This window comes from Pteronotus mesoamericanus, unplaced genomic scaffold (assembly GCF_021234165.1).
Source record: "Pteronotus mesoamericanus isolate MK-2021 breed Mesoamerican mustached bat unplaced genomic scaffold, CSHL_Meso_final contig_33, whole genome shotgun sequence".
Lineage (NCBI taxonomy): Eukaryota > Metazoa > Chordata > Mammalia > Chiroptera > Mormoopidae > Pteronotus > Pteronotus mesoamericanus.
Genome location: NW_026555135.1, coordinates 1,138,658 through 1,159,876, shown reverse-complemented (window position 1 = coordinate 1,159,876; position 21,219 = coordinate 1,138,658). Strand labels below are relative to the sequence as shown.

General features: G+C 37.3%; 1 protein-coding gene across 2 annotated transcripts in view; it reads left to right on the top strand.

Annotated features, from left to right (window-relative positions):
• FCHSD2 (FCH and double SH3 domains 2) overlaps positions 1-21,219 on the top strand; it is a 214,936-nt gene that overhangs the window by 95,462 nt on the left and 98,255 nt on the right. For both annotated transcript variants that reach the window (XM_054576236.1, XM_054576237.1), the window contains exons 5-8: positions 6,171-6,315; positions 14,783-14,916; positions 18,595-18,649; positions 19,511-19,639. In XM_054576236.1, the coding sequence (XP_054432211.1) occupies positions 6,171-6,315; positions 14,783-14,916; positions 18,595-18,649; positions 19,511-19,639 (463 nt within the window). The remainder of the gene's footprint in view (positions 1-6,170; positions 6,316-14,782; positions 14,917-18,594; positions 18,650-19,510; positions 19,640-21,219) is intronic.

The window sequence follows — 21,219 nt, the reverse complement described above, 5'->3', positions numbered from 1 at the left end:
GCGTATCGCAGAGTTTCTTTTTCTACTTAGAGGATAATAGAACTATTGAAGAATTTCCACAAGAGGAATAGCATGTTCATCTTCACTTAGTGATAGGATGAAGGTGGATTAGAGGGATGTACGGAAGATTTTGGAAAGAATAGAATTGCAGGAATTTATTTCCCCATCATCTCTCATTTGAACCATGAAAATTATAGTAGAAACTAGGTCGTGGGGGAGATTTCAGAGATCCTTAGAAAACCGAAGCTAGAGGACTTTGCGATTGATTTAGCAGTTTTGTTTTTTTGTGTTTGTCACATTTGTTTTGAGACAAAGTATGCATGGTTTTCTATAATTACCAAACGATAAAGTAGTTTTCTCAGTATCTAAAATAGCTCTTGGGACATAGAAAGCACTCGGTCAATATTTGCTGACTGAAGAATGATGTTGAGGGATGAAGAGGAAGGACTATAGAATGACTCCCAGGTTTTTTAACTTGGGCAGCTGAGAGGATGGTGGTACTGTGGTGATAAAAAGACAGCATAGAAAGAGGAAGGGTGAGGGTGAGAATGGCAACTGCCAATTTTTTTTGTTTGTTTGTTTATTAGGAGTTAGTTTTCGTTCTGGCCATTTTACATTTTCCTTTTAATTTTTTTTTGTATTTATATTTGTATTGGTAGTTTAAAATTTCTTATCCAAGAAATGCATGTTTGTAGCATGTGCAACAGTATAAAGTGCAATCCCCGCTTCTTTCCCAAGCTGCTTCCACTCACATTTCTACTCCCTTAGAGTAATTGCTGCTAAAAGCACATGGTCCTTTCCTCCGTAAATTCCTGTGTGATGCACAAACATACACAGTTTTGCTGGTTTTAAAGGACTGGAATCATTATATACATATGTTTCCATAACTCCACCCTGCTCACACACTCACTTAAGAGTCTGTTTTAGGCCTCCTTTTGTGTCAGTATGTTCAGGTCCCACATGCCTTTTAATGGCTATGTTAGTGCCATAGTATGAGTAAATTGTAGTTTTGTTATCTGTTTCTCTGTTGGTAATTATTTAGTTTATTACTATTACAAAGAGTGCTATAGTGGATAACTTGTGTATGCATGTAGTTGTGTCTTTGTGGACTATGAAAGTATATTTATAGGGTAAATTTGTAGAGGGGGAAGTTCTGGATCAACCACTTATATATCTAAAATGTGGATATTACAATTATCCTTCATCAACTCTATATCAATATACAGTTTTGGGCAAAAGTAGGTTTACAGTTGTGAGAACACAAAATAGTTTATTTTGTATTATTATTTGTTCATTATTGTATTATTTTCCACACGAACAACCATAAGCCTACTTTTGCCATACCCTGTATTTTGCATTTCTTGTAATTTGATTTGAAATTGCTCATTCCTTTTAATTTTTTTGCCAACAGGGCATGTGGTCAGTCTTTTAAAATTTTTGCCAGTCTAAACAAGAACAGAGACAGAATCATGGGTCAGAGAGTGTTTTGATGGTTGTGAGATGGGAGGGGTTTGTGGGGGAGCGGGTGAAGCGGTGAGGGGCTTAAGTAGTACACATAGGAAGTTACAGAATAGCCATGGGGATGTAAAGTACAGTATTGGAAATGGAGTGGTCAAAGGACTTACACACATGACCCATGGACATGAACAGTAGTGTGGGGATTGTCTGAGGGAGTGGGGGATAGAGGGGGGCATTGGGGGAAATCAGGACAACGGTAATAGCATAATAAAATATAATTTAAAAAATAAAATCAATAAAAAAATAATAAAAATAAAAATTTTGCCAGTCTGATAATACATGCTTCATTTAATGCCATTGAACCACCTTCATTTGCCTGGAAACTGAACTTCTCTAACGCTGCTCTTTCTTGGACCTTTTTTTAAGGACATGTTTTCATTTCTGTCTTTGTCTGTTCAGGCTGCTGTAACAAATTTCCACAGACTGGATGGCTCATAAATAATGGAAATTTATTTCTCACAGTTCTGTGGGCCGGAAGTCCGAGCCCAGGGTGCCAGCACGTTGGGTTCCAGTGAAGTTCCTTCTCAGAGTTGCAGACTCCTTGACTTCTGGTTGTGTCCTCACGCAGGGGAAGGGGTTAGGGAGCTCTGTGGGACCCCTTTTATCAGGGCACTAATCTGCTTTATGACCTAATCATCTCCCAAAAGCCTTGCCTCCTAATACCATTACCCGTGGGGGTTAGGATTTCCACATGTGAATTTTGGGAGACGCACATATTCCAACCATAGCAAGTTCTTTTTATGTAACTGTTTCCCAAAGTTCCCTCAGTTCTCTCGTGACTCTTTTGAGGACTCTTATCTATAACCCTGTCTTTACTATTGCCTATAAACTAGTAATGGTGATATGTGTTATTAATTCTTCATCTTGGAAACCAAAACCTCAGCTGCCTCCAACTTTCACTTCTTTCTAGATCTCATAATTTTTTTTAAAGAATGTTAAGTTGCTGCTTCTCTGCTCGTAATCTCTCCCTTTCACATTTTCATTTGCTGCAATGCCACCATCTGTTTGTATGTCTTTGCAAAACAGGCCTCCTGTTACTCCCCTGCTTGAAACTCTGTTGTTCCTCCTTGCCATTAGGATGAAATTTTTTAAAAAATTATAATATTCAAAGCCATGAAGAGACCTGGCTCCAAATTTCCTTTCTCTCCTCATCTCTGGCCATTTCCCGTTTCATCCGTGGTTCCCAGTCTTTGGGCACCGCAGGCTGCCGTTGTCGTCCAGGCCCCATCACACCGTAACGGGGCTGCAGGCAGTCGTCCTGCCTGCCTCTACCTCTGTTGCCTCAGCTCAGGATGCTTTCCCTTCCGATCAAGAACAACAATACTTGAACACTTATTTATTAAACACCATGCTTTTCCCTTGTTATCAATAGCTGTATAAATTAACCTTAGATTATGGATTTATCACATTTCTAGAGTCTTGATGTGCGGCGCTATATTTCCGGGCCTAGGTTTGAGACGAGAGGAGGGGTAGAAAATAGTTACCTAGAGGAGTGAGAGGATAAGAGGTTTGGGGGATGTAGTAGGGTTGCTGGGCAGTAGCCCTAAGGCACTACTGTAATTCACTGACATCAGTTTAGAGCGAGACCAAGCAGCACGATTATAGTTTTCTCAGCAATATTCTGCTGCACAGACATCTGTATGATATAAACAGAATTTGGGATTCAGCCAGTGTGGGAACTTGTAGATTATAATGACGAAAATAGAGGGGAGCAAGGACGATAAGAGTGTATTTATATAAGGTAGTGATTGTAATGGTGGACCATGGAGCCAGGCAGGGTAGGGAACTGAGCGAGGAGATCATGGCAGCTTTGCGAGACTGTGGGAAGAGGGGTAGGAGCAAGTGGATTGTGGGTTCTGACAGGAATGAGTAATTGGTAGAGAGGAAACCCTAAGGGAGTGAGGGGAAACAGAAGGCCTAGGCTAGAGAATAGGTGCCGAAGTTGGACTTAGAGCAGAGGGGTGGTTCCTGGCAAGGGGAGAGCCTGGGTGATAACCATGGAAGTGCTGTTTCTAGGTGGGCCGCCTTAGACAGCTCTCGCAGCCTCTTTGAGTCTTGCTTTTCTCCTCTGCAAAATGGAAATAGTGCCAAAAGTTGTCACAAGGATTAAATGATATGATAAGTGTAAAATACATGGCAGAGCACCTAGCATATAGGTTCTTAAAAGAATTTCTTTCATAATCTTGAGTCTCATTTCCTGACCTGAGAAGAATAGCAAAATACCTTTCCTTATGCTTCAAATTTACTTATATGAAGCCTAGTGAAATAAAAAATACTTTAAAAATCACTCTACAATCTATTCTTGTTTTTCTCTAATCAGGATGAAAACCACCACTAGCATTGGAACTGCCGCTATTATGTTAACAAGAAGTACTTTTGTTTTTACTACAATTCTGCTACCATTACTATCTATTCATTTAAAAGACTTTTGTGTGCCACATCATTTGCATTTAATTGTTAAAATAGCTCTGTGAGTTACATGGTACAGATATTTTTGTTATTTCTTCATTTGCCAGTTGAGGAAGTGAAAGTATGGTGAAATGTGTTTTATATGATTATATTTGTTACACTAGAGTTTGAACCCAGGTCTTCCAACTGACTAGTAACTATTGTTGAGAATATGATTGCCTTCTGTAGATCTGCTAATCTCTAAAAATCTCTTTTAAACTCTATAGTAAAAAGATTTTTAACTGTACAATCCGCATTTTACGATACTGTAAAATGAATTTTTACATTCATCCATTCATTCACTTCATTCGTCACATAATTACTGACCTAAATGTTAGGTCATGTGCTAGGTTTTAGGAATACAGTAGTAAGAAAGACATATACCCCTGCCTTCATGAAGTTTTCACTATAATGAGAAGGATAGACTTTAAATAATTACAGAACACTATTTATAATTGAAGGAAAAATGCTCAAGCTACGTGAACAAGAAACTAAGAGGGACTTCATTGAGTCTGAGGCTTTTCTTGGTGGCGATCATAAAAGACTTTCCTAAGGAAGCTGCATTTGAGATGAGATTTGATGGATGAACAGCGGTCATCTAGGGCAGCGATTTTCAACCTGTGTGCAGTAAGAATGTTTAAAACATGCAGTACCTTTATTCAGGAGCGCTGCCCTCTTTTCCCTTAGATTGTTGAATAAAAAAATGACAGCAGCCAACACAATAGCCATCTGGTGTGAATGAATCAAAATTATACCTATTTTTTGGTCATATCAGCAAAAAATATATTCTCATTTTTATTATGATTTTCAAGCATATTTTAATATAAATTAATAGATTACAATGCAGAGTACTGAGTTTTTTCTCAGTGGATTTTTTGAGAAAATCAGTCTTTTGGACTGCTTAGGAGAGCCTGTGTGAGTTTATATCCTGGCTTCAGTTTGTTGTCATGCAGTAGGGCCACGGAGGACGTGAATTTTGCTGTTCATAAGCACACACCGGTGCTTTTATGCTGATAGTTTTCAGTGGCACACCACACCGAATCTTTTTTCGAAAGGGAAGGTGAAATAAATGAATATTTCCATCTCAACGGATTCATTTACCATATTACACAAGCTAATTCTTCACACAAATTAATCATTTCCTTGGTTGAAAAATAGCTTCAAACTTTTTTAGTTCTAAGTGGGATGGGGATGCAGCTCCTTTTTCTTTGTTTTTACACTGTCGTCCATTGACCCCCAGCTAGCATTTTATGTAGCACACGGTGCTGTACATTGCTATAGTAGAAAATCGACATGACACAATAAAGGAAATTTCAGGAGATAAATATTATCCCCTGATAATCAGTGCAAGTATCTCATTTTAAAAAACAAAGTACCATCCATTGTTGCGATAAGTTATAAAATATGTTTGTAACTAGTGCTGGGGCATACTAGAACTGGGTAAGGCATTTAGCAAAGTAGAAGAAAAGGTTTGAAAAGGAAGTTGGCTACACAAAAGCAAAGATGAATAATTCTTTGACTTTACCAAGAGATTGCTGAACACATTTATCAAGCAAAGGTGATGGGATTTGCTTGGAATGACTCTAAGCCAAAATGTGGTGCTACTAAGCATTGTTACAGCAGAGAAAGCGACGTAGAGCAACGATACCATAGACTTCTTTTGTCAGACAAGTAGATTTCTCCAGCACATAGGCAGCTGTTCATGATTCCCGCTCCCCAGCCGTATCAGTTTATGTAAGAGAGTACTATGATATAGTTCCAAGAGAATGTACATTAGAGGTACCCAATCTTTACCTGTGTGACTTAATTCTCTAAATCTCTCTCTGCCTCAGTTACCTCCTAATGACACTTGATATTTATAACGGTGACCCTGAGACAGTGAAGGGCCTGGACAGTCTTATTCACTGATTTTTAAAATGTTGGCTTTGCTGAGAATTATAATCCTTGTATCACTTTACGCTAGTAAGCTGAATAGCTAATCAAAACAGCCAGTCGCTAAGCTGTAAGTAATAGAGTAATAGAGTATATGCTGTTTCTACTTATATATGCTAAAAATATTGCTACCTATCAACCAGTGTAAGTGCACTTTTAACTGTAAAGACAACATTCATTCTGTTTGTCAGTGTTAGCCAGTGAGCAAGAGGTTAGCCAACTTTTTCTCTCTTTTCCCTCCCTAATACTTTTCTGTCCCTCTTTGAACTTAGGAGCATGTATCCTGTGTGGAAATCTTTTCTCGAGGGAACAATGCAGGTAGCCCAGTCTCGGATCAATATATGTGAAAACTATAAAAACTTCATTTCTGAGCCTGCAAGGACAGTGAGAAGCTTAAAAGAACAGCAACTAAAAAGGGTATTGTTTCTATTTGTTTTTTTCTTATTTGCATTTTAATATCTTGGTGTTAACATTTATAATCTGCAAGACTATATTAAATTACGTTTAATACTTGGGGCTTTTCTATTTGGTCACAAATGTTTCTGATTTCAACATGGATTTTCTGATTACAACATGTACCCTCTAACTACTGTTATTTTATTAACTGACAGTGGTGAGTGTAATTTTAATCTGGACATTCTGAAAGCTCTGTAAACACTTAACAAATATTAATTTTCAACCTAACTCAAGTAAATAGATTTTAGTTTCACAATGTTGGTAAAGCTTGGTGTGTATTAAAATAGTTACAATGTTTTAATCTCACTGTGTCTTAAAAAAATTATCATGACTTCAACTTGAGCCATTTTACATAACAATTTAAAGGAAGTTGACACTTTTTGACAAAATATAAAATTATTACCCAAAACAGTGTACTCTAAAGTTTAATTATGTAGGTTATATAAAAGTAAAAGTTTTTGAGTAGATCTTTCTTTGATTATGCAGAAGTTAAAAACTCACAGAAAAATCATTATTAAATGTGACTTTTATGAAACGCTTGCTATTAGAAATAGGCAATTGAATTTTGTCCCTTTTGGAAATAAAGTTACAAAAATAGAGATTATCATGACCGCTAATAAGTAATTAAATTTCTCTTATGGAAGTATTAATACTTTAGAAAATATTAAGGTAATTATTTAAGAAAATAATATTTCAGAAGCCACCCAGTATGATTCTAATTGTCATTTGGATTTTCAGAATTTTTGCACAAACAAAAACAAAATAAAAACCCAACCTTCCTCATTTGTCAAAGATGATTTTAGTAGCGTAAAATCAGTATGTCAATTGTATATTGTGTGTGTAAAATTTTAATCTCTTTCGAGTACTCAGATATCAGCTGGTTTTAGCATACTTGTATAAGAATGCCTGTGTGTTATCTTTGATCAAATACCTCTTTCAAAACAAACATGGTGAATAATTATTCCATGTGCTTTCCATTCAGAAGAAAATATTGTGTATATGTGTGTATCCATTTGTGCATGCTTTCCATTCAGAAGAAAATATTGTGTATATGTGTGTATCCATTTGTGCATGCCAAGAGAAGACAGAAAATTAATACTAGTGTAACTTCCTAACCAGAAATACTGTGTTTCAAAGAGCCAGTGCATTCACCAAATCTGATTGAATTATTAGTATGCCCCACCTTTTTTGCTATCAGAATATTTTGAAAGAGTTCATCACTTGTATGTTTTTCTTCGATTGGTAGAATAGTCTCTGACCTGAATTTAACCAACATTCCTGAGCAAAGAGTGTTTGGTGAGATTTGACAAGCCCTTGTATGTGAATTAACTTGTTTTATATTATAGCTGATAATGATGTCTATGTTTCATCTAAGCAATTGTTAAACATTAGGTACATATTGGGCAGACCTGTCAAGACTCCAATTGCAAATGACACAAACATACTTTAAACCGGTTTAAGCCAAGAAGAAAATGTTTTAGCTTGTAAATTCCAGCATGAGTGGAATCCAGGCAAGGGTGGATCCAGGTGCTCAAATAATGGTATTAGAATTCAATTTTTTTCCCCCATCCATTAGCTCTGCTTTTTCTAATGGCTTCATTCTTTAGTGACTCTGTCTATACAGTGGCCCCAAAGTGCCAGATTTACAAATCTTATAGCTAGCCCTTCCATGGTTTCTATTTTCCCAGTAGTTCCAACAAAACTACCAGAATTGAAACTCATTGGATTATGTTGGGTCACATTCCCCCACCCCACCACTCCACTAGTTAGGAGTTATAAGTCCTCATGCAAACTACAGGGACTAAAATGGGGGAAAGCGATTCTTCAAAGAAAAATGGAGATGGGTTCCCAAAGAAACAGCCAGAAAAAACAACAGATGACCACTCAGTTGGCTCCTCCAGTTTTACCTCCCAAATTTAAACCATCTATTCTTTTTCCTTTTCTTTTAACCTCTGCCCCCTCCCCCTCTTTGGGGGTTTCTTTTGAATTAATCTTTCAAAAAATATTTTATTGTGATAAGAACACTTAACAAGAGATTTACCCTCTTAAGAGACTTTTAAGTGTGCAGTACAGTATTGTCTATAGGCACAATGTTGTACAGCCGACCTTTGGAACTTACTCATTTTGTACAACTGAAATGTATACCTGTTGATTAGCAACTCCCTCTTTCCTTTTCCCCCAGTCCCTGCCAACCACATTCCTCTTCTTTGCTTCAATAAGTTTGACTATTTTAGATACTTCCTGTTAAGTGGAATCGTATAGTATAGTCTTCTGTGACTGGCTCATTTCACAACATAATATTCTCCACATTCTTCCATTTTGTTGCATGTTGTAGGATTTCCTTCTCTTTTAAGGCTGAATAATAATTCATTGTGTGTATGGGCCATGTATTTTTTATACATTCATGTGTTGATGGACATTTTGGTTGTGTCTACATTTTAGTTTTTGTGAATAGTGCAGCAGTGAACATGGGGGTGCTAATATATCTCTTCCACATCCTGATTTCAGTTCTTTTGGGTAAATGAACTGAAATCCAGAATTGGGGTTGCTGAATTATATGGTAGTTTCTGTTTTGATTTTTTGAGGAACCACCATACTGTTTTCCATAGCAGGTGCATTATCTTGTATTCCCACCAACAGTGCACAAGGGTTCCAATTTCTCCACCACCTTGCCAACACTTACTGTCTTTTTTAAAAAAAATAACCATCTTGCCCTTGCCAGTGTGGCTCAGTTGATTGGAGAATAGTCCCAGGGACCCAAGAGTCGCACTTTTGATTCCTGGTCAGGTCACATGCCTGGGTTGTAGGTTTGGTCCCTGGTCAGGGCAAATATGAGAGACAACCTGATCGATGTGTCTCTCTCATATCAATGCCTCCCTCTCTCTCTTCCTCATTTGTTCCTCATTTGTCCCTCCCTAAAATCAATAAGCATATCCTCAGGTGAGGATAAAATAAAAAATAATAATAACTATCCTAACAGGTGTGAGGTAATATGTCACTGTGATATTAATTTATATTTCCCTGATGATTAGTGATGTTGAACAGTCTTATAGTTTTTATTATCAGTTTTTTTCTCTATTAGCTTTTTATTTTATAATCTTATGTTATTCTTTTTTGTAATTACTTTAGAGATTCCAAAATGCCTCCCTGACTTATGGTTTACCTCAAATTGGTGCTTTTATTATTTGACTATTCCCCAAACTTTACTCTAAATTAATTTATTACCTTGAATTAGTATTTTACTACCTCAGTAACAATATAAAAGTCAGGGAATCACCAGGTTGGGTTGAACCTTGTTAGCTAGGTTGGTGGAGACTCAGATACATGGTGCCCACCCGCTGGCTCTGTAGGGGGAAGGCTCAGAAAGGGAACAATGGCCTCTACCAGTCTGTCTGGGAAAAAGCTGTCCCCCAGCTCTCGTCCTGAAGCCAGACAATGCAGTTCCTTCCTTATGTCCCTGGCACCTTTCGAGCTGCTGCCCCAGCGCTGGAGCCCAGAGCAAGTGGATCTGAGTAAGTCAGTGCTTGGGCCTTTTAAGGGGAACTGCCTGGGGACTCCAGAAGTCTTGTGTCTCATTAGCTCCCTGCTGCTTATCACAGCCAGAAGTTACGGGGACCTTCCTTCCTGGCACTGGAACTTTCCCCCAGCTGCGGGTTCTGATGTGGGTCTGGGACCTCTCACTCTTTAAGGGGGACTTCGGAAGTCGAGATATTTCTCCTGGTTTTTGACTGGCACATGTGGGTGTACAACCAGCCTGTTCAGCATCCCTGCATCTCCTACCAATCTTGATGTGGCTTTTTCTTTTCCTTTTTTTAAATCTTCACTTGACATTTTATTGATTTTAGAGAGAAAGAGATATCGATTGGTTGCCTCCTGTATGCGCCCTGACCAGAGATTGAGCCCGCAACCTTCTGGTATACAGGATGACACTCCAACCACAGAGCCTTTTACTTTATATCCTTAGTTATAGGACTTCTGCTAGATTTCAGGTGTTCTGAATGATGCTTTTTCTGTAATTTAGTGTAATTTTGATGTGATTGTCAGATGTTCCGAGTGCTACATTTACCTTTGCCATCATCTTGACTGGAAGTCCTCATATTTCTACAAAACTTTTATGCTTATTTTTTAATTTCTGAGTGACTTATTTATTCCGCTTTATTTAATTATACCTCTATTTAATCATACCACTATATCTGCAATAAAAGTTAACTATTTTCTTTTATTTTCTTAGGATAAATTTCCAGGACATGACTACTGGGTCAGAGAACCTACTAGTTTGTAGGACTTGGATGTATTGGCCCAAATTACTTTTATTTTTATTCCTACTTTCAAGTTATTACCGTCTATCTGTCCCATCTATTCATCTATCTATACTATTTCTGTATCATACTCAAAGACCATACTTTTAATTTCTTCACTGGGATCTGAATTATAATATCGAAGTCTGTCATCACTTTGTATGATCCCTTAGCCTTAGTGTGAACTTCTGCGCTCACCTCTGTGTCTGCTCGGTCCTGATAACTCTTGGGGAAGGGCTCGGCTTGTGTCACACCAGGGTCTTTCTTAACACAGGCTTTATTAAGCTGCTTTTTAAGTAACTTAAGGACCCCAGAAAAGTGTATTCCTACAAAAGAAATTTATTTTAAAAATTGGAAAGGAAATTCTAAGTAATCTTTTCCTTTACAAATTAAGTTTTATAGATTCTTAAAATAAGTATTTTTGATATTTTGCTACACGGAGAGCACTTTGCTTTGAAAAAGAACCCTGATTAATCTGAGTTGAAATAGTTCTCTTGGGTGATGGAGAACACTTGGTTGTAGGTTTACTGAATGCCAGGGAATAAAGGACCTCAAGAGATCTCTTCAGTGTAAATATAGGATATCTCTAATATTTTGATAAATAGTATCTTAGAAACTTATGTAAAGGGAAAAAAGCAAGTAGGAATAGTCTCAACCAGAGTTTTCTTATAAGATTTTTTTGAGAAATGTTTTAAAGATATGAACTACCACAAAATGCATCTGATATTGTGGCACATAGAGAAAATAATAGCCTTTATTTACTTTTTAAATTAAATTTATTGGGTGACATTGTTTAATAACATTTATATAAGTTTCGAGTGTGTGATTCTATAATGCATCACCTGTGTACTGCGTTGTGTGCTCACCACCCAAAGTCTATAGTCTAGTCTCCTTCTGTCACTATAGATATGACCTCCTTTGCCCTCTTCATCCTCTGCCTCCCCTCCTCCCCTCTGGTAACCACCATACTGTTGTCTATGAGTTTGTTTGTTTTGTTTGTTCCTGTGTTGCTTTCTTTTATATCCCACATGTGAGTAAAATCATATGGCTCTTGTCCTTTTCTGTCTGACTTATTTTGCTTAGCATGATACTCCCAAGATCCATTCATGTTGTCTCAAATGGCAGTATTTCATCCTTTCTTATGGCTGAGGAGTATTCCATTGTATACATGTACCACATCGGGTTTATTTAGTTATTCATTGTAGGACATTTAGATTGTTTCCATGTCTTGGCTACTGCGAATAATGCTGCAGTGAATATAGAGATACATATATCTTTACAAATAAATGTTTTCAAAGTTTCAGGTAGATACTCAGAAGAGGGATGGATGCATATGGTAGCTCAAACTTTAAAAATCTCTATCGGAAGTTTGCTCACCCACAACTAAGGAGAGCTATCTTGTTCTTCAAGGGGTCTGGATATAAGGAGTGAGCAGCTCTGTGTGTATACATACATATGTGCTCATGTACAGGTACCTGTGGTGTTCACTTTGTGTGGATATACCCCATCCACATGGCTTCCAGTCTCCTAGAAAACCTTCACCCTACTATGTTTAGTTTCCTCTCAAAATATGCAACTTAGCTAACACTTTCATGGCATGTATATCACCACGGGACTCTCGGGCTTCCCTTCATTGATAAGTTTTTCTGAGGCCAAGCTTGTTTTGGATGAACATTATGGATATAGACACCTTACCCCTGAGTCCTCTTTTAAATAATTGATACCATTTTCCCATTAAACACAGTTGTGTCTTTCAGACCATGCTCTAGTTTGGGTTCTTATACCTCATTGTAGCCTTGGAGTGCTGTCTCAGCTCTTCACACCTGCAAACATGCCATTATTGGGATGTTTTTCACTTCTCTATGGGATTCTCAGGTTGTAACAGTATTATTTATTAAACAAGAGGTTTGTATATGATAAGGACTATTAAAATTAAGGAGAAAGATTTTTCTGCAAGATAAAAACTTACTATTTAAGATTTTTTTTTGCAATGAAATATTATGCAGCCATAAAAACAAATGAGTACTTTAAATCTAATATAACATAGATGAATCTTGAAAACGTTTTGTTAAGTGAAAGAAGTGAGACATAGAAGGCCACATATTATATTATTATATTTATACGAAATGTCCAGAATAGGAAATTCAGAGACAGGAAGTAGATTGGTGGTTGCCGGGGCTGTGGATAGGGAGAGATGGGGATGACTGCTAATGGGTATGGGGTTTCTTTTAGGGTCATGAAAATGTTCTGGAATTAGTGGTAAGGATTTTACATCCTTGTCAATATACTGAACTGTAAGCACTTTAAAAAAGTAGATCTTGTGTTAAGGGAATTATATGTCCATTCTTTTTAAAGCTTACTATTTTAAAATAAAGTATCTCTATATAAGACCTTAAAAACATGGTCATCAGAACTGGAGTACATGCTATAATGGTTACATGGTAAATGATACCATTACTTCCTCACGGTATGACTTCAGGTAAATTTAACCTAAGTCTATATCCCCATCTTAAAATGGGACTAATAATATGAATACTCCTATCACAGAGTCTTTTGGAGGACTAAATGAATAATATCTATAAAGCGCTAAGCATAGTGCATTGCCCACAGGGACTCTTATTAAATATAACTAAGCATTCAGACACTCATGACTATCACAGGCCACATATGGCAGGAGGTTTACCTAGAAGGACATTGGGGCAGGGAACTGGGTCAACCCGCAGAGTGGCATCCCATATTAGTACAATTGGTTCTTCCACCAGTGCATACCTCAGTCTACACAGCCAGCTGGAGTTGCTCTGTTTGGTCCCCAGGTGACATGCCTGGGAGGAGGGAATGAGACTCACATGTGCAGGGGGAGCCACAGGCCCTAAAGGAGGCCAAAATCTTTTATTCCAACTCTGTAAACAGCTTCCAAGTTCCCTGCAAGGGACAGGTCCAGATACAGGAATCACCATACTCAAGCCCAAAGCCAAGGCTTCTCCATCAGATATTTATAGTTCATTTATAGTTTCTCCAAATTGATGCAATTTGCTTTTCAAGGTTCATAAGCAATGCTGCCGAGTAACAGAGCTGACATTGTCTTCATCAGGTTGCCATTGAAACACAGACCTAAAGCTCGAGTTTTCAAGCAGAGGGGAAAGAGGTGTTATTTTTAACCCTTTATTCACAGCCTGACACTGAAGCACCCGATAAATGTGCCCCTAGGTAACCTTTCAAATCTCTCACTTCTTTGCAAAGTAGTCTCTTTCTTGACACCCAGCAATTTCTGGGAACCTTTATCCTGTGCATCACATAGCTAGGTTCAAGTTTATTTGTGCTTTATCCTTGCTCTTCTCCACACTGTGCAGCCTGGCCCAGTGGTCCCTCACCAATGTCTCATCCGCTTTGCTGAGCTTTTGTCCATCTGCACCAGCCATAGACTACCCTGAACTGGCCTCAGGCTGGAGAAAATTTTCCGTGGTTTGTTTCAATCTAGGAGAAATTATTCCCCTTTGTAGACCCAGAAGGGTCCCAAAGTAGTGTTACTTTGGCCCCAATGTATTATAAATTTATTAGTTCAACATTTCTTGGAGTTATTATTATGTCTCCTCTGTCTCGAATGTATATGTGTATCCAAAAAGGTGGGGGTAGTTTTGAGTAATAATTATTATGGTGCTATCCAGGTTTCTTGCTTCTCTCCTTCATCTGGGGCTTATGTCAGACTTCTCAGATTTCACTCCTCTTCTAGGCATGAGTTCGTCAGGACCCTTTGCACCATCAGTTCCCCAAACGTAGAGAAGCTTTATTAAGATCATGAAGAAACACAGAATTGCTTTATTCTTTTGCCTTTATTGCCATGGTAGCTCCAACAGTGAAAGCATTTTCATTGTTGCTCTCCTTGGGCCTTACCTTAATCTCAGCCATCAACACTCAAGAAATTATTTCTCAAAACAGAGTTGTTAAGCAAGCTGTGACACTATATCATACATTACTTGAAATTGGAGTACCAGCTGTTCGCTGGATTTTAATTTTCAATTTGAAGGAGACCAGAAGTGCTGATTCTTCTCCCAGGTTCCCATCCTTAGGAAAAACCCATTTCTGTAAGCCTGAAAACTGAAATCATAATAATTGCACTTTGTATTTTACAGTGTATGGACCAGTTGACAAAGATCCAAACTGAATTACAAGAGACAGTGAAAGATTTAGCTAAAGGCAAAAAGAAGTACTTTGAGACCGAACAGATGGCTCAAGCAGTACGAGAGAAAGCTGACATCGAGGCAAAGTATGTGTTTTAGCATTTCTGAAAAAGTGATTTCGCAAATAAATGTTATTTTTGCCAATACTTTGTTTTCTATTAATACTGAGCATAGAATCTTTTTTAGGTTATGGTGGTTTTTATCTGACCTGTAAATGTTATGTACTTTAAATCAAAAATTTACTTTATATTAGCTAATTTTACTTAAAATAATATAGCAAAATGAGAAGATTTGATCAGTCAGTTTTTACATTAAATTGAATGCTTGAAAGAAGACAAATGAACATGGTACTGAAAGCTTAGCGAATGTCCAGTTTAAGTTGCTATGGTGTGTGATTATCAGGTTTTAAAAGCCTCCTTTTTCTCATGCCAGACTCTAAGTTAATTGTAGTTTGGAGTCCCTTGTCCTCAGCCCGCCATCGGAGGACCAGGGCACAGCAAGTGAGCAAGAGCACTGACCTCCATGTAGACAGCCTGCCCAGGCTCAGTTTTTCTCTTATGTGAAATTCTAACAGATACACTTTTTTATGTCTGCTTTACCAATTGTGTGAATTTTACTTCCATATTTGTGATGTACAAATTCTTTATTTTGAGAATGATTAGGAAAAGAGGGAGCTGGCCATTAGTAATAGAAAGAGCTAATAAAACAAGCAGTAGAGTAGAGATTTCTGCAATGGCAACTTGAGAAAAGCTGAGTTTTTGAGAAAAAAATAAGCCTGTGTTATAGAATGGGACTCTGAAGAGGTCTGTGAGGAGAGCTAAGACTTCCATTCAGTGAACTCACTGACATAAAAGCTAGGAATCTGAGCTCTGAGTCATGAAATCCGAAAGGCTATGAACACTTGTACAGACTAGCAAGACCTGGGGAGTGTCTTTTTAATATTTTTTTTATGTATTTCCAAGAAATTATGCAATTTCTTAAGTATCTTGTGATTGTGAAAATTTAAGTTCTTCTGGGAAGTGTATTTGGTACTAAGGGGTAGTAATTGAATATTCATGAAATATTTAATGTCACTGGGAAGTATATTTACTATATAACTACTTCCCTAATTTATTGTCTTTATCATTTTATTTTGCGAGCATACAAATATTTCCTGTAGAGTGAATGAACCCATCTTCCCAATAAGACCCAATTTTTTTATTTTTTTTTAGAGCGAGAGGAAGGGGGAGAGAGAGAGAGAGAAACATTGGTTTGTTGTTCCACTTATTTATGCATTCATTGGTTGATTTTTGTGTGTGCCCTGACCAGTGATCGAACCCACAACCTTGGCCTATCAAGATGACACTCTAGCCAACCCTCTGACCAAAAGAGCTACCCAGCCAGGCCCCAGTAAGATCCAAAATATTTTAGATCAGGTGATCTCCATTAGGAATATCCTGTTTTGGTAGTTTTTAGGAACTTGTTTGTTAAAACTCTCAGGGATTCTAGAACAGAGAGTTGGCAGATTTGTAGAACATACAGAAATACCCACATGAGCTAGGGGCCTGCAGGGTGAAAACAATGACAGTTGCAGGGCTGTTCCTGAGAAGTGTGGATTTGACAGGGTCAAGTTATCACAGATGCCGATCACAGGAACTGCCTTCTGATATGGCCCAAATTCAAAGGGGATACAGCAAATTAGACATTTTAGTTCAGTGTGTAACTTTTCTGGAAAATTAATCCAACTACAGAGTAAGAAATGCCTTTTCATCCTCACTCACTCACTAATTGTTTATTGAATAATTAGTTTATGTTGGGTGCTGTGAGTACAGAGATGAGTGAGATAAGTTTGTGCCCTGAAGAAGTTTAAAACCTAGAATGAAAGACAAATGTATTTCAGTGACCTTGTGATATGTTTATTCACAGTAAACTTAAAGAAGTGCCTAAAGTCACTTACCTAGTAACTAATTTATTTACAGTAGTTGTATGATAATATGAAAACATGGGGACTAGATTTTGCCTAATGTAAAAGGGAATCTTTATAGAAGAGGTGATGCTCGGACAGAGTCTTGGAGAATGAATATGATTTTTCTAAGTAGAGACAAGAAGGAAGATCAGGAAAGGGGAATGAAAGCTGGACTACGTGTAGTTTTGATAGATGATTTTACAGATGGTGAGATGTGCACATAGAAGAAAGAAGGATGCACTTTGAAGGTCAAGATTAGTTCTATTTTGGGTAGGACATTGGTGTGAATATATTTGGTAGGGAGTCATATAACTAACTCACTTTCAGATGAGAATCTGGGTGGAAAGTTCACTTTGGGTGTTAATTGCCTTTCAGATAATAGTTATAAAGATGCAATCATATATAAAAATGAGATGAGAGTTGAGTTTGGAACCCTAAGTAATATTAGCATTTGGGAGGTAGATGATGAAGAGTTCATTATTTGTATATATCTTGTTTGTTCTAGATAGTAATCTTTGAGGACAAGGACTGTATTATTCTATTTATTACCAATACCTACTTTAGTACCACACAGGAATTATATGAGGAGTCACAAATAAAGCAGAAGCCAAAAACTTAAAGCCTTAGATTGGAAAATCCAGGTGCAACTCAGACTATTTGGATGATGATGACAAAAAGAGGAGAATTGAGAATACCCCCAAACTGTTTTTCTTAACCCTAAACAGACCCTCTCAAATTTTACAGTCTGTGGCCTTTGCTTTTCCAGATCAAAATGAATACAAATCTAATTAAAAAAAACCAAAAACCCCATGGAGCATGAATATGGCAAAGTAGGAAATAGCAGGAATATCTTGGACCCAATTTTTTTTGAACAGTGGGGAAGTAGTTTGGATGCATCCATGTTCCTCCCTGAGTGTTTCTCTCTGGTTAGAAGATGAGACGCTGCTTTTCCTACCCCCCTCTCTTTGCTCTGTGGAGCCTGGCTTGCTCTGTGGTCTGCAGTGTTACCTCATGTTATGGCATAGCTGCTAGCACAGGCATTGAAGTCTCCCATGGCAATCACCATGACACTGCAGTCAGGACAAACATTGCAGCTTCAAAAGTCACTGGTCATGGGAGGGGTGACTGTTTCTTAGTATTTGTCTGTTGACTTTCTTCTTTGTGGTAATCTCTGGTTGTTTGGGCAAAAGCAACATATTTTTATTACTGACTGTTAGATTACGGTTCCCCTCCCGTACTGAAAGGGATTGAAAGAAATAATGATGCCAGATTTGGAGAAGATAAAATAGAACAAAATCATATAGAGTAGAGAGAGCACACAGGCAGGCACCCAAATAAAGAATTAAGACTTTCTAGAGCCTGGTCAGTATCACACTGTAGACTGCATTCCGGCATTTTCGGAGCCCAGCACACACTGCCTGGAAAGCCTGCTCATGTTTGTTTCCATAGGTTGGTTACCCCTGGACTTTACACTTCCTTGCAGGAATTCAAGTGTGTATAATTGTATGATATGGGAATAACCATAGTTTAATGACTCTTGTTTGTTATGAAACACCAATATATTGGATTTGTCTGATATTTTTTCATTGAGAATATTTTTATTTTATTAATCTCAATATTTTGTGTTTCACCATAATATTAAATTCTCCCTGTAGTAAAATAAAGGCAAATAAACATTGATCTTGGTTTTCCATTTTTTTTAGTTCTCTTTTAGAATAATGTTGTGAAAAATGGTAACTTTTTAAAAATTTAGTAATTATATTTAATTATTTTGATATAATTTGATAATTTTATGTATACTTTTCTGTTTTTATTACAGATCTAAGCTTAGTCTTTTTCAATCAAGAATAAGTTTACAGAAGGCAAGTGTGAAGGTGAGTTTTTGAAAACCGTATCTCACAATTGAGAAACCTTATCTTGAAAAACGTAGAGGAATTTGATCTCTTGATGGTGGAGGTCAATTATTTTCAACTAATCCAGAGAAGCATTTTAAAGTCGTTAACTTAGGGAAAAACTTTCCTTCCCAGCTCATGGGGGTGGGGGGTTCGCCCCCGTGTCAACACTTTGGACAGTGCTTGCCTCTCAAGATTGCTTTGCAGATAGGTTTCTGTATTTCTCTGCTTAGGTAACTTTATGTCTTTCACTCTTAGTATAAGAGACTTGGTCCGTGGGATTTAGAACTCCGTTTCATTGAGATTTCCACCCTGAGCAGAAATTTTGGGCCATATGCGAGCGATTTTTTCCTGTGGGACCCTCAGGCTGTGAAGTACTGATAAGAAAGCTTAGTGACTTGGCTCTGCCGCCAGGCTCCCAACCAGCATGCAGTCCTTTTCGCACAGCACTAGTATTGCATTTTTAAAAACTATTTTCTAACTCCAACAGATTTACCCATGTCTTTGAAGATAAGGGGAGGGTCCTTAATTTGGGAACCTTTATTTTTCCCATCTGGATCAAATGAGCAAAATACTTTGAAGTTCTCTATAAAGCTTTAGAAGTATGTTAAGTATAAATAACAAATATTTGAAAATACTCTTACCAGGTTTAACCGTTCTAATCACTGTTTATTTAATTCCTTAATAGTGTGAATAGTTTTTATATGCATATCAATGTTTCTCCACGTGATTACCTTTACTCTTTCAGAGTAGCCATTAATTGCCAACTAAGAAAGGTATTCTCATATGTTTTGCAGCGTAATATCAGTTTGCACTGATTTTTTTTCTTTTATTATGTTTTAGTTAAAAGCCCGGCGAACTGAGTGTAATTCCAAAGCTACCCATGCAAGGAATGATTATCTTCTTACGTTAGCAGCAGCAAATGCACACCAGGATCGCTACTATCAAACAGATTTAGTTAACATTATGAAGGTAAAACAGCCTGAATATCTCTGGTAATTTTGTTTCATTAAAGACAAAAGCAACTGATACGTTGGGTATTCAGTACTCAGGATTGAGGTTGTAGAATAGCATCCAGGCTACTTTTCATTTTCTTGGAATATACTTGATATTGTTTGGGTCACCTGTGTCTCAGGTAATTCTGAATCAATTTTTAGTATAAGAAAATGTTTAAAGCCAAATCACAGTAAAGGATTGTATTATTCCCTAGCAGCAGAAAATATTTACTGTTTAAGGGTTATTAATATATAAGACTACTTTTAAAAGCGTAGATTTTTAAAAATTCTATAATTTTAATTGACAGGTAAACTTATATGTTAATGTTATGCTTTTGAGGTGCCTAAGGAAAATCAAGAAAAAATGTCTACTAGTTATGTGACCATATCTCTATCCTAGGTATCGCTCTGAAATGTAGGTAGATTGGATTACAGTGTCTTGTGTGCCCAAACTCGATCTTGGCCTTTCCCTTTTTATACACTATATGTATTTTTGACTTTCAACTACAGTTAAGGAAAAGGGGTGAAAGAGAAGAAAACTTTTTTAACCTGCCACCAGGTTTCCCCTTGTTACTGGTTGACAAGTTCTACTTTGAATTATATCTCCTTCTATTTTGTCTTCTCAAGAACCCAAACATTTGATTACTCTTTATCCTGTACTTTCAACCCATCCCTCTCAAATGCATTGTCCTTAATGACTATCAAATACATCGCTTTCATTGAATTGCTTGCTTTATGAATCAGAGGTGTTGAGAATGGGGATGCAACAGGAGTGGGCGCTCTTTTTTCTCCAGCGGCTCTGGGAGAGTTCTTTCCTTAGAGTAGAGACAGGGCTTTTCCTGGGACCTTCAGGGGAAAATGGGAGTGGTAAAGAGAGTCAAACTGGACTAAGAAGTATCCTGTTGCATTATTTTTTTTTTTCCTTTTTGTTCACTGCCTGAAACCCCCTCTTCCTAGCTTCTATCCTGTCCTGACTTCTGCTGGTTAGAATATAGGCAGTGAGAGAGACAAGGGATTGTTTTGACATCTCATATGAAAACTTGGCATGCATTTTCCCATAAAATTTGGGACCTAGAAATTTAGCCATTTTAACATCCTATTGGGTGCTTTAGCATCTCATACAGTGCTTCAGACTTGGCTCAGAGGAACCAACTGGAGACTTGGCTTCCCATTATAACACAGTTTTAAACGACTTGTTTATTAAAGCTTTTTAAGTGTAGGTTTTACTTAAGGTTGTATTTTCTGTATGCTTTTGCTATTAAATCAAAGCTGTTACCTCTATATTTTTCTTCATTGGATACTTTAAAATGAACATTAGTTTTAGAAGCAGCAAAATCAAAATGTTTATGTTTTTTAAATTGAATCTACAACCAAAAATGATCTCTTACGTAAAATCCTATGTATGGTCTTTGATTAACCAGGAAAGGTACAGTATTATTTTAGGAATATGCCCTCAACCCAAAACATAGAATGTAATGGGCCTGGTCTACTCTCAGGCATGTTTTTGATCAGCATTTGAGTAGGTTATGCTTCAGATTATTCATTTCATGAAATATT